Source organism: Drosophila sulfurigaster, chromosome 3 (assembly GCF_023558435.1).
Source record: "Drosophila sulfurigaster albostrigata strain 15112-1811.04 chromosome 3, ASM2355843v2, whole genome shotgun sequence".
Taxonomy (NCBI): domain Eukaryota; kingdom Metazoa; phylum Arthropoda; class Insecta; order Diptera; family Drosophilidae; genus Drosophila; species Drosophila sulfurigaster.
Window position 1 is genome coordinate 8,788,204 of NC_084883.1, and position 26,392 is coordinate 8,814,595.

Here is a 26,392-nt window from a genome sequence, read left to right on the forward strand (position 1 = left end):
CTGCAATATCGCCAACTATTGCCCGATTGATTAGATCTGGGTCTGCTCTTTATGTGTGTCTGAAATGTTTATGATCGTAGCGTGTAACACCCGAAGCACACAAATTTGCTGGGGCTCTTAATGGAAAGTATTTGTTGTAGAGTGCAGAGAGAAAAACACTTTACTAACAAGAACGAAAATTTCTTTGCAAAGTAAAATCTATAATAACCTTTTATAATGTATAATTCGCATTTAAAAACTAATTTTCAAATACTGAATAGACAACCTTTATTGGAAATGGAATATAAAAATAAATCTTTGGCAAACTAACAAAATTCTGCAATATCATAAGTGATATCATATGGACAAAAACTTGGTTCTTTATCTCATAATTAACCAGAAATTGTATTGAGTGGATTAAAACCTAAACTTTCTTATTGTATCATAGATATTAAATCAAAAGAATTATTATTTTAATACAAACATTTATAGTTTTACTTCAATTTTTATACTTTGTCATTATTGATTTATCAATTTTTTTTGATTTAAAAGGTTTTTCTTTAAGTGTGAATTATTAGTTGGACGGAGCTCACGATTGAAGATCATGCGACAGATTAGCAACAAATGAATTTCGTAGTTGCATAAAAGTTATGACCCAACCGATATCTTATCGTTGCAAGAGCTTGAATGGAATATTTATGGTCACACTTTTGCTGGGGGTGCTCCAAATATATATTAATTGTCAACCATATGAGAGCCACAGTAATCAGAGTTACAATTCTGCTGTTCAGTTAGATATGACAACAAGAACGTGACAGACAATGTAAATAAAGTCATAATTAGCTGAACAGATTAAATTAGATCCTTGACTAAAGAGTAAATTTAAAACAAGTTCGTTAATCAAGTGCTTAGTAATATCCTATTAGTTTTTAGCTGTATTTCTTCTAAAACTACTGCAGATAATTCTTCAAGTAATTAGCCATTAGTCCAATTAAAGTGAATTTTTAAGCAACCTCACTTAATCTAATTGAATCAATTCAATTGTTCAATAAATTACGCGAATCACTTTTATTAGAAAAACAAAAGATAAGAGGTAATGCGAAGGCATTAATAATGTCGTTTCTGACATTATCGATAGCTGACTTGAGGCATATAAGAGGTCGATGGACCTCGAGTCCCCTTTAGTTTACCATGACCACTTGGTCTAGTATTGTCTTACTGCTTGGCTTTTGCCTTGTGGCCGCTGAAGCGGCTGCCCCCTGGTGGCAAACGGCTTCGTTCTATCAGATCTATCCGCGATCATTCAAGGACAGCGATGGCGATGGCGTTGGCGATCTGAATGGCGTGACCGAGAAACTGGAATACCTTAAGGAAATTAGCGTCACAGCCACTTGGCTGTCCCCATTCCTGAAGTCTCCCATGGCTGACTTTGGATACGATATCTCAGACTTCAAAGCGGTCGATCCCCTCTTCGGTACCATGGAAGACTTTGAGAATATGGTGGCGCGTGCCAAGCAGTTGAATGTGAAAATCATTCTGGACTTTGTGCCCAACCATTCGAGTGACGAATGCGATTGGTTCATACGCTCCGCAGCTGGCGAGGAAAAGTACAAGGATTACTACATTTGGCATCCCGGATTCGTTGAGAATGGCGTGCGCAGACCACCCACCAATTGGGTGAGCGTGTTCCGTGGATCTGCCTGGGAGTGGCACGAGGGTCGTCAAGAGTACTATTTGCATCAGTTCCACAAGAAGCAGCCCGATTTCAATTTCCGCAATCCTGTGGTGCGTGAGGAAATGAACGATGTGCTGAGGTTCTGGTTGGAGAAGGGCGTCGATGGCTTCCGTGTGGATGCCATCTATCATGCCTTCGAGATTGAGGCCGATGAGAATGGTAACTACCCCGATGAGCCACGCAACGACTGGACCGATGATCCCGATGAGTATGGCTATACCCACAAGATCTACACTGTCGATCAGCCCGAGACGCCGCATTTGGTCTACGAATGGCGTGAGATACTCGAACAATTCCAGCGCGACAATGGAGGCGATGAACGGTGAGTAATTTATTTGGATGATTATCAGATCAAAGTACTTATTTCTGTTGTGTTGTAGCATTTTGATGGTGGAGACGTGGTCGCCCATTGAGATTGTGATGCACTACTATGGCAATGAGACGGCCGAAGGCGCACAGATACCCTTCAATTTCCAGCTGATAAGCAATCTGTACTACGATTCCGATGCCTATCACTATGAGTATTTGATCAACAATTGGCTATCGCTAATGCCAAGTGGCAAGAGTGCCAACTGGGTGGTAAGTGTTGGTCTTGGCTTTCACGTCAGCCACGTGACTAATCGCCGTTTATACTTATGTTAGATTGGCAATCACGATAAGAATCGTGTTGGCTCACGCTTCGGTGCCGATCGCGTTGATCTCTTCAACATTTTGTTGCTCACTCTACCCGGCTGCAGTATCACCTATCAGGGCGAGGAGTTGGGCATGCTGGATGCGTACATCTCATGGGAGGACACCGTCGATCCACAGGCCTGCAATGGCTACGAAGAGAATTACATGTCCAATTCGCGTGATCCGGCCAGAAGTCCCATGCACTGGACTGATGGCAAGTTCAGTGGCTTCACTAGTGGCGATTCCACTTGGCTGCCAGTCGCCCAGGATTATGCGACGCGCAATGTGCAAAAGGAACGTGGCGTTGCCCTCAGTCATCTGAATGTCTTCAAGCGTCTTCAGCAGCTGCGCCAGGAGCCAGCTGTCCAGCAAGGCGATGCCGAGGTCAAGGCTGTGAGTGGCTATGTCTTGGCAGTCAGGCGGTAGGTTACATAGATCACTTTTCGATGATCATATAATCTATTTGAGTTCTCTTCACAGCTATCTAAGTGGCGAATATGTTTACGTTTCACTCTTTAACATTTTCGGCTACATTGAGAATGTTAATCTGAATGACGTGTTCAGCGGCCTCCCCTCCACTTTCCAGTATGCTCTTGTCACCGGCAAGTCCATTAAACAGCTGGGTGATCAGGTCTCCGCCAGCAGTGTCACTCTCATGCCCTACGAGTCCGTTGTACTTCGCTCCACAACCACAATTTAAGCGCAAATCATACTCAAAAATGCATTTAAATAAAATTGTAAATAATAAAAACCACGTTCAATCTCGATGCAGATAACGTCTATATTGTTTTTCCCTATCAGCTTCCACAAAGGAATTGCGTTTAAGTCATGTACAAAAGCATATATGTATATATAACATATGTATGTATATACATATTTTGTATGGTTTCCCACAAACCATTTTGTTCGATTTGGACATACCTTGTTAACAGTAATTGAATGATACATACTTATCGATATTTAAAGCAATTTTATTGAATAAAATGGAAAATAAATAAATTAATTTTATTATTATTATTTCATATTTAATAAATAAATAAAATATATAAAATAAAATATATAAAACAATGAAATAAATATATTTTTCACATTTTCCTTTCTTTTCATATTATTGTCAAGTGTTGTCAAGTGTTTGTTCTCAAATTTGTTTCATTTTTTTATTTTGATTCTCTTCATATATTGAATATAATTTTATAAATGTTAGAATTGTGTTTAATTTTCCTATTTTGCCCTCGAGAGTAGGGTATAGAAAGAGAGACCGAAAAACAAATGAATTATTAACGAACAACGACTGTTGTTTTACTGATGCGACAAAATGTGCAAGAGAGTTGGGAGAGAGAAAAAATTATGTAAAAAGAGACGAAAGAAGAGAATACAAACAAAGTAAATAAGATCTGCGCAAAAAATTGAGAGAAAAATTGCATATCAACAGCACTTCGATAAGAAGGGAAGATAAGAAAACATGCACTTGAAAAATATACTATATACATATATTTTATTTTTATCGGTAATTTCTTTTTAATATTAGAAAATTAACCATTATTATAGCTATTAATATTGAGTATAAGCAAATATGAATGATTGTATAAACAAGACATAATTAAGTTGCATTCCATAGTTTGGAAGAGTTAATTTTGTGAATAATAAATTAAATAGTATAGTATTCTTACATTTATTTATTTATCAATTAAGTTGACAACATTCTCAATATTACGATATCCACATGTATGTATGTATGTATCTCGGTGTTTTCGCCAAACATTATTGTGGTTATTTTAAGACATTTGCTTTTGCCGCTATATATAAGAGCGAAGGCTGTTGCTATATTCTTCTCTTTTTACTCTCTCTGCATCTTGTTGTGTCTCGTGTTCAGCGTTGACAGGTTTTAGCACGCAGGTAAGTAAATTAGCAAGAAAAAGCTATAAATAAGAAAAGTTGAAAAACTTTGCAGTCTCGGAATATGACTGTATTTCTCCATATATATTTTTGACTTATAGATTATTGCTTGACATCAAATTTGGGATTTTAAAAAACAATGTTCTGCTTTTGTTTACTTATTGCAGACCTTAAGCTCTAAGATATTTGCTAAATTTATTGGCTTCTTCATTTTGGAAAATAATGAAATTAGCCTTTACTATGCTAAATTGACATCACTGATTGTACTTTAGCTTCGCTTTAAGAATGCACTAGACGATGATTAAAATGATTGGTTAAATAATAGGCACATTTATAATTATGAAATGCAATGTTTTTTTTTTTTGTTTACTTGTGACGAACTTTCTGCTTTAAACTATTTGTTCAATATAAGAGTTTCTTCAATTTGAATAAAGATTCAAATAGCTTGAAATATGCTAAGCTGGCATCACTGATTACGCTTTAGCTTCGCTTTATCCGCATATTAAGCGCTGAGAATGCAATCTAAAAATAAAACGCAAGCATTGACTGCTGTGCTCCGTTTTAAAGAGCAACACGAAAGAGAGAATCTGATAAGCAAATGGGTTCAGTATTCGATCAGTCAGTCAGTCTTCGGTGTTTGTTTGCTCTGTTCGCAGAGCTCATATTGCGTTGCAGAGGAGCATTTGCAAGAATGGCAAGCCTCGTGGCGGCTTTGCTTGTGATATTGATGCTGCATGGCCTCGAGCCGGCAATGAGTCAACCGTATCCGAATTACCATGCAGATTTCGTGGATATAGATCAAGCTAAGAATGAACCGAAATGGTGGCAAACTGGAGCATTTTATCAAATTTATCCAAGGTCATTTAAGGACAGCAATGGTGATGGCATTGGCGACTTGAACGGTGAGTTATTGGCATTGTATTATGTAGAGAATCATAGACCTAAATTTATTTTTCCTATTAGGTATCGCGGATAGACTGCCCTATCTCAAAGAACTGGGAATCACAGCAACTTGGCTATCGCCCATATTCACCTCGCCTATGGCCGATTTCGGTTACGACATTGCCAATTTTACCGAGATTGCCCCAATCTTTGGCAGCATGTCTGATTTTGAGAACCTTCTAAAAATTGCAAAGCAATTGAATATAAAGATCATATTGGATTTTGTACCCAATCATTCGAGTGATGAGTGTGAGTGGTTCAAACGCTCAGCGGCCCGAGATCCAGAGTACAAGGACTTTTACGTGTGGCATCCGGGCAAAATGGTAAACGGAGTGCATCAGCCGCCCAGCAATTGGGTGAGCGTGTTTCATGGCTCAGCCTGGCAATGGCACGAAGGTCGACAGGAATATTATCTTCATCAGTTCGTGAAGAAGCAACCTGATCTTAACTATCGTAATCCCAAAGTGCGCGAGGCCATGAAGGTATGTTGTTCAGCAACGCGAGTCTTCCACTGAAGTTAATCTTATCTCGTTTCTATGGCAGAATGTGCTTCGCTTTTGGCTGGCCAAGGGCGTCGCCGGATTTCGCATTGATGCAGTACCCCATGTCTTTGAGATAGCGCCAGATGCAGCGGGTCAGTATCGCGATGAACCGCGCAATAATGGGAACAATGATCCCGATGACTACGGCTATTTGCAGCACATCTACACTGTGGATCAGCCAGAGACAATTAATCTTGTCTACGAGTGGCGTGCGGTGCTCGATGAATTCAAAGATGGCGATGAACGCATATTGCTGGCTGAGACTTATTCACCCATCGATATCGTAATGCAGTACTACGGCAATGCCACCGCTGAGGGAGCTCAACTGCCCTTCAACTTTCGACTGATAAGCGATATATCAAACAACTCCAATGCCGAGTCATATGAATGGACTATCCTCCAATGGCTGCAACATATGCCAAAGGGACGCACAGCCAACTGGGTGGTAAGTTAATCAACTTAATCTCTTTTCTTTATTCGATTGACTCTCATTTCAATTTCTAGCTGGGCAATCATGATCAATCGCGAGTGGGCTCTCGCCTGGGCACAGATCGCATCGATATGCTGAATATGCTGACTACAACATTACCCGGAGCCAGTGTCACCTACCAGGGGGAGGAACTGGGCATGACAGATGTGTGGATCTCCTGGAAGGACACCGTTGATCCCTCTGCCTGCAATACGAATCCAAACGTTTATGAGCACTACTCTCGAGATCCAGAGCGCACACCATTCCAATGGAGTGACGATATTGATGCTGGCTTTAGCAATGCCAGCAAGACTTGGTTGCCCATTGGACCGAGCTACAAACTCATAAATTTGGAGAAGGAACGTAAAGAGCCACTCAGCCATTTCAACATATTTAAGCAACTTATGCAGCTTCGCAAAGAGACTAAAACTTTGCAGGTTGGCGAAACCGAGGTGAAGGCTGTCAACCGAAATGTGCTGGGAGTCAAACGGTGAGTTTTTGGGATTATAAATTTATAAGAATTTTTATGAAAATCTTCATTTATTTTGTACAGATTCCGGCAGCACGACTTTACCTATGTGACACTGCTGAACATCTTCGATGGCACTGAAACTGTCAATCTAAAGGATAGTTTCGCTGATTTAACGACTGAAATGGAAGTGGTGCTGGTTACGGATAAATCCCAACGCAAAGCGGGGTAAGTTATCAATGAGCAAGGAAACCCCTGTTAGATTTTGGGATGCTTAAAGGGTAGACAAAGATAGTGAAAGATGTGCTGTAAGTCGCAAACATTTCCGGCCTTAATGAGCCAAATCTTTGAGGTTGAATTCTGGGGATCCTGGATACGCCATCTAAGGCTAAACTAAGTTGTAGAAATCATTCTAATATACGATATCAAAGTATTTTTGCCGACATTGCTTTGCCAGATATTAATAATACAGAAATGCCTATTTATCATATATGTCATTCATCCAGTAAATTTCTTTCCAAACCAAACTTTTACTATAATAAGTATTCATCTATGGATTTGAAATCGGTTATGTGTAAAAATAAAATACACTCATACACTTGAAGTTTACTTAATTTGTATTATTTATCATTTATTTATTTTCCAGTGATTTTATCAAATCGGAAAATTTACAATTGCTGCCCAAAGAGTCGCTGATTCTGCGAAGCACTTCCACCTACTACACATACTACTCGAATGGAGAACATCGTCAATTGCCGATCGAGGGCGTTTATCTGCTGGTTGCTCAAGTGGTGCTCTATCTGAGTTATCGTCGTGTTCTCACACTCAACAGCATTTGTTAGTCATTATTAGTTGCATACATCAAATACAATATACACAAACATATACTATGTAATACATACTAAAAGTATCATATCAATAAACACAATCAAAAACACTCAAGAGATCATTAGTATATAAAGAGCTGTAGCTTTCCTAAGCAATTCAGTCATGTCTCGCTTTAACAAGCTATTAGTTGTGCTGTTGGTCGCTGCTCTACAGAGCTGCCTTGGAGAGGCAGCTGCTGTAGATCTGGAGAGAGCCACCAGCAGCAGTGACACCACAAAAGATTGGTGGCAGGTCGCTCAGTTTTATCAGATTTATCCACGCTCCTTCAAGGATTCCGATGGCGATGGCATTGGTGATTTACAGGGCATCATTTCAAAGCTGGATCACCTCAAGGATATTGGAGTTACAGCCACTTGGCTATCGCCTATATTCGCCTCACCCATGGCTGACTTTGGCTACGACATTTCTGACTTCTTTGACATTCAGCCAGAGTACGGCACACTTGATGATTTCGATCAGCTAATCGCGGCAGCTAATGAGCGGGGTCTTAAAATCATACTTGACTTTGTGCCCAACCACTCAAGTGACGAGAATATTTGGTTCACGAAGTCGGTGAAGCGGGAGAAGGGCTACGAGGATTATTATGTGTGGCATGATGGATACTTGAATGCCTCAACAGGCGTTCGGGAGCCGCCCTCCAACTGGCTGCAAGCCTTCAGAGGCAGTGCCTGGGAATGGAATGATGAACGTCAACAATACTATCTACATCAGTTTGCTGTCAAGCAACCCGATCTTAATTATCGCAATCCCGCAGTCGTAGCCCAAATGAAACGAGTCCTCACCTTTTGGTTAAATCGAGGCGTTGCTGGTTTTCGCATTGATGCCGTGCCCTGGTGCTTTGAGGTGGTGCCTGATGCCGAAGGTCGTTATCCCGATGAGCCATTAAGCGGCTATACAGATGATCCCGATGATTCGTCCTACTTGAAGCACATCTACACTCAGGATCAGCCCGAAACTGTAGATATGGTTTATCAGTGGCGAACTCTGCTCGATGATTACAAACGCATACACGGCGGCGATACTCGCGTCCTCATGGTGGAGACTTATTCGAGTTTGGACTACGTGATGCAGTTCTATGGCAATCGCACCACAAAAGGAGCTCAGATACCGTTCAACTTTCAATTTATTGTCGGTGGTAATGGCGACAAGAATAATACGCTGCTGAATGCCACGGGCTTTGTGAAGATCATCAATAGCTGGTTGTCACAGATGCCAGCCGGTCAGACAGCCAACTGGGTGGTAAGTCAACAAAGTGTAGCAAAGTTTTTCAATCCCATTACCAAAGGTTGCTGTTGGTATTCAGCTATAACACCCTTCTATGCTATAACTTAGTGCCAACAGGCAGAGAGACCATAAAGTAGATATCGTATATTCATTGTACTATGCCGAGACTAAACTTTGGCAATTTCCATAATTCTCATAGATGGGCAACCACGATCAACGTCGCGTGGGCAGTCGATATGGAGAGCATCGCATCGATACGATGAACATGCTGCAGATGTTTTTGCCTGGCGTGAGCGTTACTTACCAGGGTGAAGAGTTGGGTATGACCGACTTGGACATCAGTTGGGCAGATACACGCGATCCGGCGGCCTGCAACTCCAATGAAAGTATCTACGAGCAGTTCACAAGAGATCCGGCGCGAACTCCCTTCCAGTGGAGCAGCGAAGCGAATGCTGGATTCTCCACCAACAGCAGCACATGGTTGCCCATCAATCCCAACTATGTGACTGTCAATGTGGAGACAGAGACCGCAGCTGACAGCAGTCACCTCAAGTTGTACAAGCAGCTGGTGACACTGCGACAGACAAGGACACTACAATACGGCAGCACGAGGTATGCGGCAGTAAATGACAATGTGGTGGCCATCAAGAGATCGCTGAGTGGCGAGACAAGCTATGTGCTAGTGGCTAATGTTCTCGATACGAGTGTCAGTGCTGTGGATGTTGCCACTGTGTTGTATGCCACTGGCAGCTATAGGATCACATTGGCTAATCCCGAGGCAAACGCAACAGTTGGGTAAGTTTTTGTGTTGGCCAATCAATTGCTGAATTTATGACTATTTATTTATTACTCTTTGCAGGAGCAACGTAACATTAAGTAGCCTTGCCTTGGAACCATATGCGACTCTGATTCTGGAATCTATTTAGGATGGCCTTCAAAATTATGTATACGTTTTTGTCATAAGTTATCAACAATATATATATGTATGTTATGTACTGTTATGGTACATGAAAGTCATTGGCAAACGACATTGGAAAACTTTTCAATTTGAGGTCGCAGGCCCTGCAACTTATTATAAATTATTAGGGAACTTTGTCTGCCTCGAGTATGGCCACAAAAAGAAATTCCATTAGTCGTGATTGATAAGACACACAAATCACGCATACACAGCGTTGCAACGGACCACAAAACACCTCCGACTTGGCGTCTTCCAACTTGCCCTACAAACAACGACGCGACGTTGATGTTGATGTTGACGTTGACTCTAACTGCCAACTGTGAACTGCCACCTACCTTGCCTTCTGGCTCCTGACTCTGACTCCGACTCTGACTCTGGCTTTGACTACAACTCTGACTCTGATAACATCCCTTCAACCACATTATGCTAGTAGCTAGCTGGGCGCGGTGGGAGCAGACACGACCAGAATGGCAAACGTCAAGCACACCAGAAAGCCAGCAAGTTAGCAAGGCAACAACGACTGGGGTTAGCTTTTTAATTTACTCATAAAAAATGAAGTGAAATTATTATGAGTTTTCACCTCCGGGCGATTCTCATGATGTGCCAGAAATTTATGTGCAGTTTGCTCTACCAGAAAAAAATACCATTCAAAACATGCTCCGCCAACTGTAACATAGAATTGTACGAGTACTCGTTATGAGTAGCTACAAATTATGCAGCTTTTGTGGCATCAAATAAATGGTAGAAATGTGTGTATGAAAAGTCGTTAGCAAATAAATCTAACATGAGAGTCAAAAATGGAAATTGGCTTACATTAAACAATAAGCTAATAAATAAATTATGTTCACTTTAATTCTTTTAAAATACCCATGAATTCAAAATGTATTCGAGTGCATGAAAACAAAGAGTTAACATTATGTGGCAGAAGTTCACTTAAAATGGAAGTACATTGCCCGTGTATACTTATGCTTAGTCTATAATTTTCACTTCACATGGTATTATAACTTCAGTCGCTTAAAACACAAAATAGTCATCCATTGACTTCGTTCTTCATTACTTTGCAAAGGTTACTTTATTTAATTGAAAGTATATTTAATCAAAGTATTTACGAGGGTGGGCTGATAAATAGTCGGCCTAACAAAGAAAAAAATTTTTAAAAATTCGTAAGTATTTTATTCGATTAGTGTTTTCTATCAGCCGATAACTGTGAAAGTTTCATGCGGTTTTATCAACACTGGTAATTTTGGCGGGACTTTTAGCGCATTCACTTTTGCATTGTCGTCAACATGAATAAAATCGAATATCGTGCTGTCATAAGATTTCTGTTTTTAAAAGAGAAATCCAACGACGATATTAAAAATGAGTTAGACAAAGTTTATAAGAATTTAGCTCCATCGTTGTCAACTATAAAATATTGGACTGCTGAATTTAAACGCGGGCGGACAAGCATTTTTGACGATGATCGCCCGGGTCGTCCCAGAGAGGTGACAACACCAGAAATTGTGGATAAAGTCCATGGAATGATATTGGATGATCGCCGAATCAAGCTGCGAGAGATTGCAAATGCTCTAAACATTTCTCGGGAACGCGTTGGAAACATCTTACGCGAATTTTACACATGAGTAAGCTTTCGTCAAGATGGGTGCCGCGATTGCTCACAATGGAAAATAAGCGCAACCGCTTGCACATTGCGAAGGAGAGTTTGGCATTGCTTAACGCAAACAAACACGAATTTTTCGTCGTTTTGTGACTGTTGACGAAACCTGGATTCATCACCATACACCAGAGAGTAAGGAACAGTCAAAGCAATGGATTTCCACTGGAGAAACGGCACCGAAAAAGGCAAAGATCGGTTTGTCGGCCAACAAGGTGATGGCAACGGTTTTCTGGGATGCCCGAGGTGTAATTCATGTGGATTATCTGGAAAAAGGCAGAACAATTACGGGAGAATACTATTCCAATCTCTTGGGACGATTTGATTCGGAGCTGAAGAAAAAAAGGCCGCACATGGCGAAGAAAAAAGTTTTGTTTCACCAGGACAATGCTCCCGCTCACAAGAGCGTTGTCGCCATGTCGAAATTGTGTGAATTGCACTACGAAATTCTACCCCATCCACCCTATTCTCCAGATTTAGCACCCTGTGACTATTATTTATTTCCAAACTTAAAAAAATGGCTTGGGGGTAAGAGATTTCATTCAAATGAACAGGTAATCTGTGAAACAAACGCCTATTTTGAGGACCTGGACAAATCCTATTTTATGGAAGGTATTGGGAAACTGGAGGATCGGTGGTCCAAGTGCATACGTCTAAAAGGAGATTATGTTGAGAAATAAAAAAGCAAAATTTAAAAAAAACGTATTTTCTTTGTAAGGCCGAATATTTATCAGCCCACCCTCGTATTATTCGTACCTCTCAACTATAGTCTATTTTCATGTTCTTTTAATTAAAGTAGGCGTTGCCCATCTAAATTTAGCAAGCTATAAAAACCTTACATGTATATCGTTAGTTTTTGGCTTAGTTTGAATCGAGTAACATCTACTCCTCAAAATTATTTTTAGTCTTGGTGCATTCCCGAAATTATTTTTTTTGTAGTTTTTGCTTATATTTTTGGTTTTTTTCAATTCTTTTTTAACCTATAGAAAAATTTCGGGATGTTGTCCATTGCAAAAAATAATGGTTTCCGCACCGTCACACCCATTTATCGGTTTCTTTCTACCGGCTCTGCATTGTTGTCGAAATATTCCGCAACACAAAGGGGAGAGAATTATTGTCTAACATTTGAAACCAAACAGAATGAGGAGAAGCCGTTTGCTTTCGATAAAGTTTTCGGTCTGAAGCAAAAGGAGGAAAAACCTTTTGCTAATGAGTTCTTTGGTCTAAAGCAGAAAGAGGAAAAACCAGTTTTCAACGACGTCTCCTGCAAAAAGCGCAATGAGGAAAAGTCCTTCGCAGAAAACGTGTTTGGAACTAAGATAAATGAAGAGAAACCCTTCGAGACGCAGATCTTCGGTCTGAAGCAGAAAGAGGAAAAGCCAGTTGTCAATGACATCTCCTGCAAAAAGCGCAATGAGGAAAAGTCCTTCACAGAGACGATCTATGGAACCAAGCTTAATGAGGAGAAGCCCACCTGTCAACAGATCTTCGGTCTGAAGCAGAAAGAGGAAAAGCCAATTGTCAATGACATCTCCTGTAAAAAGCGCAATGAGGAAAAATCCTTCCTTGAAACTAAGAAAACCCTCGAGACAAAAGAGGAAAAGCCCACCTGTCAACAGATCTTCGGTCTAAAGCAGAAAGAGGAAAAGCCAGTTGCCAATGACGTCTCCTGTAAGAAACGCAATGAGGAAAAGTCCTTCACAGAGTCGAAAATGGAATGGAGAAAAGTCGCTCCCAATGAGGAAAAGTCCTTCACGATCTATGGAACCAAGCTTAATGAGGAGAAGCCCACCTGTCAACAGATCTTCGGTCTGAAGCAGAAAGAGGAAAAGCCAATTGACAATGACATCTCCTGTAAAAAGCGCAATGAGGAAAAATCCTTCCTTGAAACTAAGAAAACCCTCGAGACAAAAGAGGAAAAGCCCACCTGTGAACAGATCTTCGGTCTGAAGCAGAAAGAGGAAAAGCCAGTTGCCAATGACGTCTCCTGTAAGAAACGCAATGAGGAAAAGTCCTTCACAGAGTCGAAAATGGAATGGAGAAAAGTCGCGTCGAAAATGGAATGGAGAAAAGTCGCTCCCAATGAAGAAAAGTCCTTCACGATCTATGGAACCAAGCTTAATGAGGAGAAGCCCACCTGTCAACAGATCTTCGGTCTAAAGCAGAAAGAGGAAAAGCCAGTTGCCAATGACGTCTCCTGTAAGAAACGCAATGAGGAAAAGTCCTTCACAGAGTCGAAAATGGAATGGAGAAAAGTCGCTCCCAATGAGGAAAAGTCCTTCACGATCTATGGAACCAAGCTTAATGAGGAGAAGCCCACCTGTCAACAGATCTTCGGTCTAAAGCAGAAAGAGGAAAAGCCAGTTGCCAATGACGTCTCCTGTAAGAAACGCAATGAGGAAAAGTCCTTCACAGAGTCGAAAATGGAATGGAGAAAAGTCGCGTCGAAAATGGAATGGAGAAAAGTCGCTCCCAATGATGAAAAGTCCTCCACGATCTATGGAACCAAGCTTAATGAGGAGAAGCCCACCTGTCAACAGATCTTCGGTCTGAAGCAGAAAGAGGAAAAGCCAATTGACAATGACGTCTCCTGTAAGAAACGCAATGAGGAAAAGTCCTTCCTTGAAACTAAGAAAACCCTCGAGACAAGAGGAAAAGCCCACCTGTGAACAGATCTTCGGTCTGAAGCAGAAAGAGGAAAAGCCAGTTGCCAATGACGTCTCCTGTAAGAAACGCAATGAGGAAAAGTCCTTCACAGAGTCGAAAATGGAATGGAGAAAAGTCGCGTCGAAAATGGAATGGAGAAAAGTCGCTCCCAATGAGGAAAAGTCCTTCACGATCTATGGAACCAAGCTTAATGAGGAGAAGCCCACCTGTCAACAGATCTTCGGTCTAAAGCAGAAAGAGGAAAAGCCAGTTGCCAATGACGTCTCCTGTAAGAAACGCAATGAGGAAAAGTCCTTCACAGAGACGAAAATGGAATGGAGAAAAGTCGCTCACTGTTAGTGAAGAAGAAGAACTTACTAGCAGAAGAGCAGCCGTTCGATTTTTAGCAAAAATTCGTAGCTAATCAAATTATCATATTTGTATTTTTCGCTAAATAAAAAATAAAATAAAAAATAATATGCATCGTTTTATTTACGAATTTACTAAGCTTTACTTACTTGTACCTCGAGCGGGCTCGAACCCGGGCACCACAACATGCTCGGTTTGCACTCTACCACCTGAGCTATCGCATTGCTTATGAAGCTCCTATGCTTACAGATACTAATATAGTCTAATATATATATATATATATATACGTATACGCATACATACAATACATACATAGCAGGCGGTATTGCTCATACAAAATTATTTCTTTAATAAAATCCACAAAAAAAAAAAATTTTTGTACCCCGAGCGGGCTCGAAGCCGAGTCCCTCGACTACCACATCACGAATATGCTTGCACTCTACCAATAGAGCTATCGCAGTGCCTCTTGCATACAGATACAAATATAGAGGCGAACATGTATACGCATACATACAACACATACATAGAAGGCGTTTTTGCCCATACAAAACTATTTCTTTAATAACTTAAACAATTTTTATCTGATCGCAACCAAATTTTCAGGAATCACAAACAACATTGTTGTTATTTTATATTCTAAAATTCGCACGTCTAGCTTTAATATTACTCTTGTTATTATTGATTTGCAAGAGCGGGAGTGGGCGTGGCAAAAATTTGAAACTGATCTGCGTGCAAACTTAACAAATACTGTCGAAATAAAATTATAGCTCTACATATCTCTTATAGTCTCTGAGATATAGGTGTTCATACGGACAGACGGACATGGCTAGATCGTCTCGGCTGTTGACGCTGATCAAGAATATATATACTTTATAGGGTCGGAGATGCCTCCTTCTACCTGTTACATACATTTCTTGCCGGCACAAGGTTATAATACCCTTCTACCCTATGGGTAGCGGGTATAAAAAGTAATCATAGGTAACGCATTCTGCAGGAGAAGCTAATATTGAGGTGCTTACTAAGTCATGTCATTAATTCTTTTAATTCTTTTTCAAAAGACTCTTTCAAAAGTCAAATTCGACTCGCACAATTCACATTTGACACAATTCGCTTTTGACTGATGTGCTTTAAATGGCGATGATACTAGTCTGACTTAATGTCCAAAGTGCCAACTTCGGTAGCGACGATTGGTCGTTCATGGCTGCTTTATGCCGGGCATTAACTGATGTCCTTTGGTGACAGCTACGTGAGAGGCATAGAAATTAGCCTGTATAAGGCACTGCCCAAGCTGCGCTCAACCCTTTGCCATGGAAACAGATGGTGGACTATGGGCTATGAGCAATGTCTGCGGTGCAATTAATGCAGGGCTATTTGGACATTGAGAGTTGACTGACTGCCGTGCTTGACTAGGCAGAGATTAACCCTTAAGTGTGACGGCTGAATAATGGCTTAATAAAAGCAAAGAAAAGAAGTGCACCCAAGTAAAATTGGTTATGGACTAAGCGGAGTTTAATATGTATACATTATAATTGGAATACATTTTATTAAAGCTATTACAGGTTAAAGATTCCCATCCTGACCAACTCGTACGTGCCTGGCATAGGGGCTGATCAAAAAGCAAAAAGTTGAAACCGAGGCTCGTTAACAACTTAATAATACCAACAACTACAAAGAGAGAGAGAGAGAGAAAGAGAAAGAGCGAGAAGTCTAGTAACAGCCGTAAAATTAGGAAAGCCAAATAAAGGTGAGCTATACTCAAATATTACGCATACGTTACGTGTTCAAACAGAATTAATATGCAAACGTTGTTGTAGCTCGAATACATTTAGTAAATGTGCTGATGCTTCCTTCCGGCTTGCTTGCTACTCGCTGAATTACTACAGATTACAAACTTAATGCATTTCAAAGTTTTCCATCGGGCTCGAGGTAAAAGTTTTTCGTCTTACTTTACCGTAAATCTTGCACAAACCATCTAATATATAATACGCAATGCGTTGATTTTTTTAAGCAGCCGCTCTTGGGGAAATTAACTTTATTATCTTTACAAATAAAATCCACAAAAGGGAAGCCATCTTCTTCGACAACCGCTAGGTGGCGCTCTGCGCACCGTCTTGCGGTTTCCCTTGCGTAACTAAACGAATAACCAGTTCTTTTTTTTCACTCCCTTTCTTTTTGGTTTCAGGTCACGTGCTCTGCAGTAAAGTGCCTCAGACTCAAGGCTCAGATTGTGTCTGCGACCCTTTTAATGGGCTCACAGGTCACGCCGCCATTTACACGATTTTTTCTGCATATATATAGTATATTTTTTTTGTAAGTCGCTTTGGCACAGACTGCTAATTTTCCAATGTCCGCCAAATGCCGTAATAAAATGCAAAACCCAACACAAATAACTTTAATTTTGTGTATTTAGTCAACGAAACACATCAAAAAGCTAACGATTTAATCATTTCCAACTTGTTGCGTCTCTTCGTTAACTTTCGTCTTAAAGCACTTCCTTTGATTCATTCTGGAAATATGTCCATCGCAATATTAAATAAACGACAAGTGTGCAACCAAGAATTATCAAAACACTTGTAAATCCAATAATGGTTTTAATTGTGATTTTAATACAACGCATAATTGATGCCCATAAGCCAGTTACTTTAAGCAGCACAAACAACGCAGCGATTCCACCAAATCCGAATAGCGCAATGACTGCTAGTGCGCCAAGTGGCACAATTACGGCTAGTGCAACAAGCACAACTGCGACAAATAGTCCAATCAATCCAATCAGAATGATCATCGTGGAGCAACTAAAGTTTGCACGCAAACTAGTAATGTTTTTAGTTCCTATACTTAAAGTATTGAATTGATAGATTAATATGCACTCGCCGCTGTCTGGCTATATTTATGCAGTTATTGATACAAGATAAGATATTCTTTATACCTGCTACCTATAGGGTAAAAGGGTATTATAGCTTTTCTCTTAAAGAGTTTTTTCATAATAAGCGTCCACAACGTTGTTGTTATTCAAATTGGGGACCGGATATCTTATAATCTCTTTCGGAAAGAATTTAAGGAACTAAGTAACAATTACTTTCTACGAAATATAACAAATTGGGATTCTATATCAAGTTAGAATCCTATTGTCTATTTTTAATAATTCAGTCAATTCATCGCAATATCCATTCGAATAACATTTGTGAACTTATTTATTATATAGAAAAGCATTTATTTCTTGATATCAAAATCTGGTATAAATTTTTTATTTTTGCATTTAAAATATTAAGTTTACAATTTCATTTTTATTTTTCCTTTCCATTATTAAGTTTTAGCGTCCTTTTAAATTTATTGGATATTCCCGTCTTCATATTGCTGAACGCATCCTTCGTTTGTTTCGCTAAATATGGCTTTGCGTATTTTAGTAACAAATGGATCACCAGACTTTTTAGGTAAAGTAAAAGACTCAATAGGTAACCAAGCAATGTTTTGAGGCAGAGCAAAATGAAGCCAGCTAATGCAGTTAATGTGACCATCTTAGACCAACTAAACATTTAACATTTAAACACGCTGCTCTAGCACTGAAAAACCTATTTACAAATCGTAATATTTTTAGGTACGAGTGTCATTGTAAAATGATATCTGCAAAAAGTAGTATATAATGTACATAGATAAGACAATTGTTGTGTTAGGACTGGCTTATCAATTTTGATTTGTGTATATCATGGTGAAACGTTGCCATAAGTATTGGCATGACGTAAATTTGGATTTGTATTTAAGTTATGAACATATTATTTATCCAGCTTTGGTGTGCTATATATTAAATGTAGTATTATATCAATACACCAAACATAGACTTGGATTTTGTTCAATATATTTCACTTGGTATATTTTAAAATGAATACCGCATGGTTTTGGTTTTATATTTTCAATATGGGAATTAAAATAACATTTTGCACTGTGTTCATAATTAAATTTAAACTAAATTTCATTACTTTTAAAAGTAAAATAAAAATTGAAGCAGCCCTCGCTCTTATATTTTCGACTTCAAAGGCAACTGCGAATGTTGTTGGTTAAGATAGGCTCTTGCAAACATGGCAAACACCAAACTTTGCTGAGTATTTATTTAGTATTAAGCATACGAGAGCTTTGCCTATCGGTTGCTGTGCCAAAACATAAAATACGAAATAAAAACACAAGGGTTTGACTTTAATTTCTGTGTAAACACTTTAAATGCCAAGCCCCTCTCACGACTCTTAACAGGCAGTCCACAAGCATATCAGGCACTTGAACCAAAAAATAAGGAGACGGGGAATGCGTAAAACAGAGAGAGAATACACATATACGGATACACTTTTACCTTTTTCGAGTACAAGGAGTATGAGTGTCTTGTTTGTCGATTTATTTGTTTATTTATTTATACAAGCGGCGGCGCCTTTACTTTGAGCCCTTGAGAAAAGAGAATGTAAAAGCCAGAGATGTGTACAACTTTTTTTATTCAAGTATGCGATAGACAAGTTAATTGGTTAGGCTTAAAATTAAATAATTGCCAAGAACTTTGTTGCATTTAAATCGATGTAAGGACCAAAGCTTCTCCGGCGGACAACGCAATGCTGCTGACTTCAATCGATGCGCTGAGAAAAGTAGGAGAAAGAAAGTTCAAAGTTTGTTCCACCAGACTTAGCAATACTCGCTACCCATCCTTAAGGAATGGTGGCAATTGAGAGTGATTATAGTAAAGCAGCAATTAAAATCATTTCGGGAAAGTGTTCTGAGCAACAATACAATCTGCCCTCGATATGTGTCCTATTAACTCTTTAGAGATGGATTCAGTATTGTGAATAACCACAATACCAATTCTGTGCACTGTTTATATCGCATCTTAATATCATTGTTAGATAATCAAGGATTAAATGCAATTATGGCTATACATTTTCAAACTATTAATAATCTTTGAGGCAAAGTGGGTAATATATTAATTGAATTGAATTGAATTAAATTATTGTTAATATGAATGAATATGATGTTATTATCGCAATAATATAAATTCGTAGCCGGAGGTTTACTAAGGTATGTAAATGAGTACATATGTATATCTAAGAAAATATATGAGTACCCCAAAGATTCACGGTGCCTTCCTTTTTTTTTTTAATACACATTGTTTTGCTCAAAACTTACCCCTCTGTCTTCTGAGAATCTAAGCTGCTTAGTTCCAGAGTTAATGAGGACGCCAAAGTCGAGTCGAATTCTTGTAGATCAACTGTAAGACTGGCGTTGCCCAAATTCGCCACGTAAACGACGGTGGGATAGCCAGATAAGTATCTGAAAATATTAATATATTCAGTTAGTTAAAGGAAACATTTTGAATACCACTAAACTCACCGCTTGACTACAAAAGCTTCTTCATTGAGCACAGCATATTTGGTGGCTCCATTCTGTAGTGTCTTCGAACCCTTGCGCAATTCTATGAGCGACTTGTAGATGGTCAGATGCGACTTGGATGCAGCACTTTCCACAGCCACATTAACAGTCTCATAGTCACTGGCGAGAGGCAGCCAAGTCTTGGCAGCCGTGGAGAAGCCAGCATTGGTGTCACTTGTCCACTGGAAGGGAGTTCGAGAAGGATCGCGAGTGAACTCTTCGTAGGTGTCCTCGTTGGCATTGCAGGCAGCTGGATCTTGAGTGTCTTCCCAGCTGATCCAGCCGTCAGTCATGCCCAGCTCCTCGCCCTGATACGTCACACTGGCGCCTGGCAGTATCATGACCAGCATATTCATGGCATCCGTATTTGCCACACCATAGCGACTGGCAGCTCGACGTTGATCATGATTACCAATCACCCAATTGGCAGTGCGTCCCGCCGGCATATTCAGCAGCCAGTTATCCACGGCTGTCTTAATGGAACCAGCTGACACACCACTGCTAGCAGGCACTGTAATCAGATTGAAGTTAAACGGCAGATGGGCGCCTTCCACCGACCGATTGCCGTAAAATTGCATTGTGTAGGCAGGCGGAGCATAAGTCTCAATAAGCAATACTCTCGTCTCCCCGCCATGAATGCGCTGATAATCGTCCATCACAGTGCGCCACTGGTAGGACATGTCAATGGTCTCAGGGAGATTCTCAATTAACTCGTTCTTCAAATAGTTGCGATTGTCCACATCATCGGTCAGGCCACTCAATCCTTCGTCAGGATACTGTCCATTCTCATCGGGTTCCACCTCGAATAATACGGGAACTGCATCACATCTGAAGCCTGCCACGCCTTCATTCAGCCAATATCGCAACACTCGCTTCATCTGAGCCACCACATCGGGATTACGATAATTCAAATCCGCCTGCTGCACTGCAAATTGATGCAAGTAATACTGCTGACGTTCCTCGACCCACTCCCAAGCGCTTCCCCGAAAAGCCTGTAACCAATTTGAAGGCGGTTCCCGCACTCCAGTTTCCGCATTCACTTTGCCATCATGCCACACATAGTAATCCTGGTATCCCTTCTCCCGCTTCACCGACTTCTTGAACCATTCGTTTTCATCACTCGAATGATTAGGCACAAAGTCCAAGATAATCTTTAGCTCCAATTCGTTGGCTTTCTTAATGAGGTTTCTAAAGTCCTCTAACGTGCCATACTCTGGCTGTATGTCGAAGAAATCAGAGATGTCGTAGCCAAAGTCCACCATGGGAGACTTGAAAATGGGTGACAACCAGGCGGCTGTTACACCCAACTCTTTTAGATACTCCAGCTTACTGGTGATGCCATTCAGATCTCCGATGCCATCTCCATCGGAGTCCATGAAGGAGCGCGGATAGATCTGATAGAACTGTGCAGTTTCCCACCAGTCCTTAGTAGTCGTTGTTGAAGCTGAGTCCTGGCAAGCTTGGCCAAGAGCCAGCAGGCAGATAAATACAATTGGCAGTTGCAGAGGTTGCATTTTACCCACTGAGCCAGCAGAAGGTCAGTGCTGGCGCATTTATAGCTGCCAAACTAGCCTACTTAACTGGACTTAAATGATAAGCGAAACTCAAGTAGCCGAGGAATTTGCCAAGTTCTCAAGTGCACATTGAATGAAACGCGGATTAGTGTGGCAAAAATAAAATACCCTGTAAAAACATTCCCCACTTGAAATAACTCCTTGAGGTGCTTAGAACTTCCTCTTGAACTTCTGCCTTCTTTTATAATCAGTTGACCAGTTGCAACGTAATGTACTCATATTAAAACGTTCTCGCTTATCGCTGCTTATCTAACTTCTCTATGCGTAGCTATAAAAAGGCAGCTATCCACATTGAGTACCAACAAAATGAGTTTTCCTTGCAATAGAGCAGTATACTTGCTGCTGGGCGTGCTTTTCCTGAGTGTGTTTGGCCAGGCTTGCCAAGATACGGCCTCAACAACGACGTCTTCTAAGGACTGGTGGGAAACTGCGCAGTTCTATCAGATCTATCCGCGCTCCTTCATGGACTCCGATGGAGATGGCATCGGAGATCTGAATGGCATCACCAGTAAGCTGGAGTATCTCAAGGAGCTGGGCGTAACAGCTGCTTGGCTCTCGCCCATTTTCAAGTCTCCCATGGTGGACTTTGGCTACGACATCTCTGATTTCTTCGACATACAGCCAGAGTATGGCACGTTAGAGGACTTCAGAAACCTCATTAAGAAGGCCAACGAATTGGAGCTAAAGATTATCTTGGACTTTGTGCCTAATCATTCCAGTGATGAAAACGATTGGTTCAAGAAGTCTGTGAAGCGAGAGAAGGGATACCAGGATTACTATGTGTGGCACGATGGCAAGGTGAATGCGGTGACTGGAGTGCGGGAACCGCCAACAAATTGGTTGCAATATTTTAGAGGCAGCGCCTGGGAATGGAACGAGGAGAGACAGCAGTATTACTTGCATCAGTTTGCAGTGCAACAACCTGATCTCAATTACCGCAATCCCGATGTGGTCGCTCAGATGAAGCGAGTGCTGCGGTATTGGCTGAATGAGGGCGTGTCGGGATTCAGATGTGATGCTTTGCCACCACTATTTGAAGTGCTGCCCGATGCAGAGGGTCAGTATCCCGATGAGATCGTTAGTGGAGCCACAGATGATGCAGAGGATCGTGACTACTTGACAACGACGTACATTGAAAACCAGCCAGAGACTGTAGACATGGTTTATCAATGGCGTACAGTGCTCGATGATCATAAACGAATCTATGGCGGCAATTCGAGTGTGCTGCTCATAGAGACTTACTCTCCGGCTTGGTTTACCATGCAGTTTTATGGCAATCGATCGGTGAATGGAGCTCACCTGCCATTCAATTTCAATTTAATTACTGTGATGGAGAAGAGTGGTCTTAGTGCCAGCAATGTGCAAGAAGCCATCGATCTCTGGCTGCAGAATATGCCAGCAGGACGCACGGCAAATTGGGTGGTATGAAATGTTTTTAATTTTGACTTTAGCTCTACCTTCAACATGTTTTCTTCAGCTAGGCAATCATGACAAGCGTCGAGCTGCCAGTCGATATGGAGCCGAATTCATTGATGCCATGAATATGCTGGTCATGATACTGCCAGGAGCCAGTGTCACTTACCAAGGCGAGGAGTTAGGCATGACTGATGGTTGGATTAGCTGGGAGGACACTGTGGATCCTTGGGGTTGCAATTCCAATGCCGAAATCTACGAGCAATACACCAGAGATCCTGAACGCACGCCCTTCCAGTGGACAAATGGTACCAATGCAGGATTCTCCACAGGTGAAACGACCTGGCTGCCATTGGCCGCTGACTATGAGACTATCAATGTGGCCACTGAATCAGCGGCAGATCATTCCCATCTGACCATCTACAAATCCCTTATTGCACTGCGACGTAGCTCGAATACGCTGCAGAATGGAAGCACAAAGTACGCGGTGCTGAGCGACGATGTTTTCGTGATTAAGCGGTGAGTGATGTGGTTAGTTTTATTCATTTTTTTCGCACCAGCTATAGCTAGCTGAAAGGTGCGAAAAATAAGAAAAAGGTAACATCTGACAATCGAGACTTTTCTTCTGTCATTCTGAGTCAAACTTTCTTGTAGTACTGGTCGTAGATTACATTCTTTTCGGTTGTCCTGTTGCCTATTATTTTTAAGGCAAAGTCTCCTAAAATCATTCTTACTGCTGAAAACTTTTGTTGCGGTTAAATGAAAAACATTGAAGTTCGACAACAAGTATTATTGCATAGTTAGGATCGGCTGAGACTGTCAGAAATTAATTGTATTGTGATTTTTACTCTATAGTAAAAGTTGTATGTACTGGTATATTGACATACCAAATATATTGTACATTTTAGAGGTATGCTTTCATTAGATTTTCGGTATATAGGGTATATTTTAACTTACACTTTCGCCTCTTTACTTCTTTAGCTTTATTTGAAATGGGTACTTGTCGTTTTCCAGAAAATAGACTTGGCATTTAGAATAAATGAGTAGAAAAAAACAATATAACAAATCAATTTCTCAACAGCTACTTATGGGAGTTTCAAGTATTCCTGAAAAAGGTAGCGAATACTTAAAAATTATTTAATTGTCTTTCTACTTTTAGGTCACTGTCCGGCGCTAATAGCATTTTTTACGTCTGCAACTTTGGGTCTGCGTCGATCACAGTTGATTTGACTGAGTTTGATAAAACCTTGCCATCCGATTTGGTTCTGCTGATTCGTAGTATGGACTCCAGCAAATCCGAGGGGTAAGTAAGATATATTTTTGTTAAGAATTTCCATTAAATCGCTCTGTAAAAATATTCAAATAGAGTCGGCTATGCGTCAAAGGAGCTGGAACTGGCAGTTGGCGAAGCTTTGGTACTCAGTAGCGAATAAAACACACATTGATTTGGAATTAATTAGTGTTTTTATTTTATTGATAGTTTGCTCAATGTAAGTTCTCGTAAATATATGCCACTTAACAACATTTAGCATAATTTTATTTGATCTTTATGTTAATATTAGTGTTTGAATTATTTGTTGTATTTGTTTGTATACTGCAGTTAGATAGTAGAGACACTCAGTTGTATGAATATGCTTGGTATTCTCATATGCAAATTGTAATAATATTTACATAAAAAACACACACACAGATATACATACAAGGGGAATATTACATACATGCATTTCGCTAACAATTAAACTCTTATAATTTGGCTAGATTTTATTATATTTGAATATAATTTTTATTTCAATTTAATAATAAGTGGGTTTCTTTTTTTTTATTTTGCTATTTATCACTTACAATCTCAACTGACATACTCTTCGATAAGCTTGCTCGTATGCCAGACCGCGGTACGTATACGTAATATTATGTTCTGTCGTTATGTATTACACAAAGAAAACACTTAACTATTAGGAGAGTGTATGTGTATGTGGGTGTGTGTGTGTGTGTATTTACAAACTTACTGCGCTTATAATTATACTATCGGCCTCTGACGCCTTTGGATCCACTTTACACAATTAAATCTACCAAGTTGCAGGGCTCAAACAACAAAGTAAATGTAATTGTCAAAAGACGCCGCCATTTCTGCCACGTTGCAAAAGGGTTGCAACATGTTTTGTTTTGGCTTTTTTTTGTTGTTGTTGTTGTTGTTATGTAGTGGTTGTGCAACCCTTTTGTAACATATAAGATCATAGTGTGAATGTGACTTAAATTTAAATGCTTTTTCAACTTAGACTAACAGTTAGTACGAGTTTAGTTTTTTCTTATTTTCTTTTTGGTTTTGGTTTCAGAAAACACACATTTTTGAAATTATATCACATTTTTGTTGTTGTTTTTGTTTTGTTGTTTTGGTAACCTTTGTTGCGATTGCAACCAAACCACATTCTAGCTATAACTAGTTAAGCTTAATCGTTAGATCTAAAACATTTAAAACAGTTTCCGCAAAAACGAAATGATTCAATTAAATCTGGCTGACAATTTGTTTTTGCTACGACTCATTCGTTGGGTTTATTGTAAATATTTTACAATTTAAATAACTGCCAAATTTGGCAGACGAAGTGGCGTTATTGTGAAATTATGCTATTAAAATGCATTTCATTTCTGCTCAACAGAAACCAAAATAAATTTATTGTAATGCCGCCGTCTTTTCTTCGTCGTTCTACGAACATCCGTTTGGCATGAATTTACTTAAGTATTTCTTTTTTTTTTTTTTAAGTTCTATCTATAGATACCTGTTCTTGTTTTTGTTGTGGTTGTAGCCTCTTTAAACTGGAATCGCAGAACGCTTTTTGCTGCTGCTGCTGCCATTACCGATCGTTGTTGCACTTCCGCTGATGCTGCCGCTGCCATTGCTTGCAACGTCGCCGCCTGCGGCAGCTTCAGTTGCAACTGGTTTCACGTCAGCATCATCAAGATGCTGCTGCTGCAGTAGCTGACGCTGTTGCTCCTTCAGCAGCTGTTGTTGCAATTGCTGCGCGTTTAGCTATAAATTAGTCTGCAACACCGGAGCTCGCTTGTTGCCACCATTTGTTGTGGCCGATGAAGCTTCCGCGTCTGATGCGCTAACAGTTGCAGTTGTTGTTGCCAGTGCTGCTGCTGCTGCTGTTGTTGCTGTTGCTGGACTGCTGCTGGTGGCAATATGATTGCTCGCTGTTGCAACGACAACAACAACATTCGCCTGCTGCTGCTGGCCGTGTTGTTGCTGATTGATTTTGTTGTTGTTGGATACCACTTCCTCGTCCTGAGTACAGCTCTCAATGCCGTTGCCATTGCCATTGCCATTAGAGGCTGTTGGCGTGGCGGTAGTTGTGTTATTTGGCACATATTGATCGGCATAGGGTATTTGATTGTAGGCATTGTTATCTAGGGACGTGAAAATACTCGACAGTGCAATCGTCTGTGTGGCCATTTCGCACAGCTTTTTCGTTTTTACCGAATGCTCTGCAATAGATATGCCAACAAAAACAAATTCACAATACAACCAGGTACGAAAAATGGAAAAGTACTAGAACCGTTAAAA

At 40.3% G+C, this 26,392-nt stretch overlaps 7 protein-coding genes across 10 annotated transcripts in view; 5 read left to right on the forward strand and 2 right to left on the reverse strand.

Annotated features, from left to right (window-relative positions):
• Nucleotides 1-1,146: 1,146 nt before the first annotated feature.
• LOC133846476 (maltase A3) lies at nt 1,147-3,153 on the forward strand. The gene is made up of 4 exons (XM_062281478.1): nt 1,147-2,036; nt 2,095-2,293; nt 2,357-2,808; nt 2,867-3,153. The coding sequence occupies exons 1-4, from the start codon at nt 1,171-1,173 to the stop codon at nt 3,084-3,086; spliced, it is 1,737 nt and encodes a 578-aa protein (XP_062137462.1). The 5' UTR covers nt 1,147-1,170; the 3' UTR covers nt 3,087-3,153.
• Nucleotides 3,154-4,898: 1,745 nt separating this feature from the next.
• LOC133846471 (maltase A3) lies at nt 4,899-7,641 on the forward strand. The gene is made up of 6 exons (XM_062281471.1): nt 4,899-5,184; nt 5,246-5,706; nt 5,768-6,211; nt 6,271-6,725; nt 6,789-6,932; nt 7,351-7,641. The coding sequence occupies exons 1-6, from the start codon at nt 4,974-4,976 to the stop codon at nt 7,544-7,546; spliced, it is 1,911 nt and encodes a 636-aa protein (XP_062137455.1). The 5' UTR covers nt 4,899-4,973; the 3' UTR covers nt 7,547-7,641.
• Nucleotides 7,642-7,679: 38 nt separating this feature from the next.
• Nucleotides 7,680-9,844, forward strand: LOC133846473 (maltase A3). Its single transcript, XM_062281475.1, has 3 exons — nt 7,680-8,831; nt 9,016-9,611; nt 9,676-9,844. The coding sequence occupies exons 1-3, from the start codon at nt 7,695-7,697 to the stop codon at nt 9,740-9,742; spliced, it is 1,800 nt and encodes a 599-aa protein (XP_062137459.1). The 5' UTR covers nt 7,680-7,694; the 3' UTR covers nt 9,743-9,844.
• A 2,582-nt stretch (nt 9,845-12,426) lies between these two features.
• On the forward strand, nt 12,427-14,551 carry LOC133846472 (trichohyalin-like). 3 transcript variants are annotated; one of them, XM_062281473.1, is made up of 3 exons: nt 12,427-12,628; nt 12,674-13,871; nt 14,062-14,551. In XM_062281473.1, the coding sequence occupies exons 1-3, from the start codon at nt 12,427-12,429 to the stop codon at nt 14,432-14,434; spliced, it is 1,773 nt and encodes a 590-aa protein (XP_062137457.1). In that variant the 3' UTR covers nt 14,435-14,551. The 3 variants fall into 3 exon arrangements, with proteins under 3 accessions (XP_062137457.1, XP_062137456.1, XP_062137458.1); XM_062281472.1 differs by having other exon boundaries at nt 12,427-13,871; XM_062281474.1 differs by having other exon boundaries at nt 12,427-13,871; nt 13,929-14,187.
• A 4,244-nt stretch (nt 14,552-18,795) lies between these two features.
• Nucleotides 18,796-21,382, reverse strand: LOC133846475 (maltase A1). The gene is made up of 3 exons (XM_062281477.1): nt 19,805-21,382; nt 19,601-19,744; nt 18,796-19,056 (listed from the first exon to the last, which is right to left on the reverse strand). The coding sequence occupies exons 1-3, from the start codon at nt 21,355-21,357 to the stop codon at nt 18,990-18,992; spliced, it is 1,764 nt and encodes a 587-aa protein (XP_062137461.1). The 5' UTR covers nt 21,358-21,382; the 3' UTR covers nt 18,796-18,989.
• Nucleotides 21,383-21,708: 326 nt separating this feature from the next.
• On the forward strand, nt 21,709-24,354 carry LOC133846474 (maltase A3-like). The gene is made up of 4 exons (XM_062281476.1): nt 21,709-22,839; nt 22,895-23,349; nt 23,990-24,133; nt 24,197-24,354. The coding sequence occupies exons 1-4, from the start codon at nt 21,724-21,726 to the stop codon at nt 24,261-24,263; spliced, it is 1,782 nt and encodes a 593-aa protein (XP_062137460.1). The 5' UTR covers nt 21,709-21,723; the 3' UTR covers nt 24,264-24,354.
• Nucleotides 24,355-24,451: 97 nt separating this feature from the next.
• LOC133846470 (metabotropic glutamate receptor 2) overlaps nt 24,452-26,392 on the reverse strand; it is an 88,538-nt gene continuing 86,597 nt past the window's right edge. For both annotated transcript variants that reach the window (XM_062281468.1, XM_062281469.1), the window contains exon 18: nt 24,452-26,313. In XM_062281468.1, the coding sequence (XP_062137452.1) occupies nt 25,856-26,313 (458 nt within the window). In that variant the 3' untranslated portion in view covers nt 24,452-25,855. The remainder of the gene's footprint in view (nt 26,314-26,392) is intronic.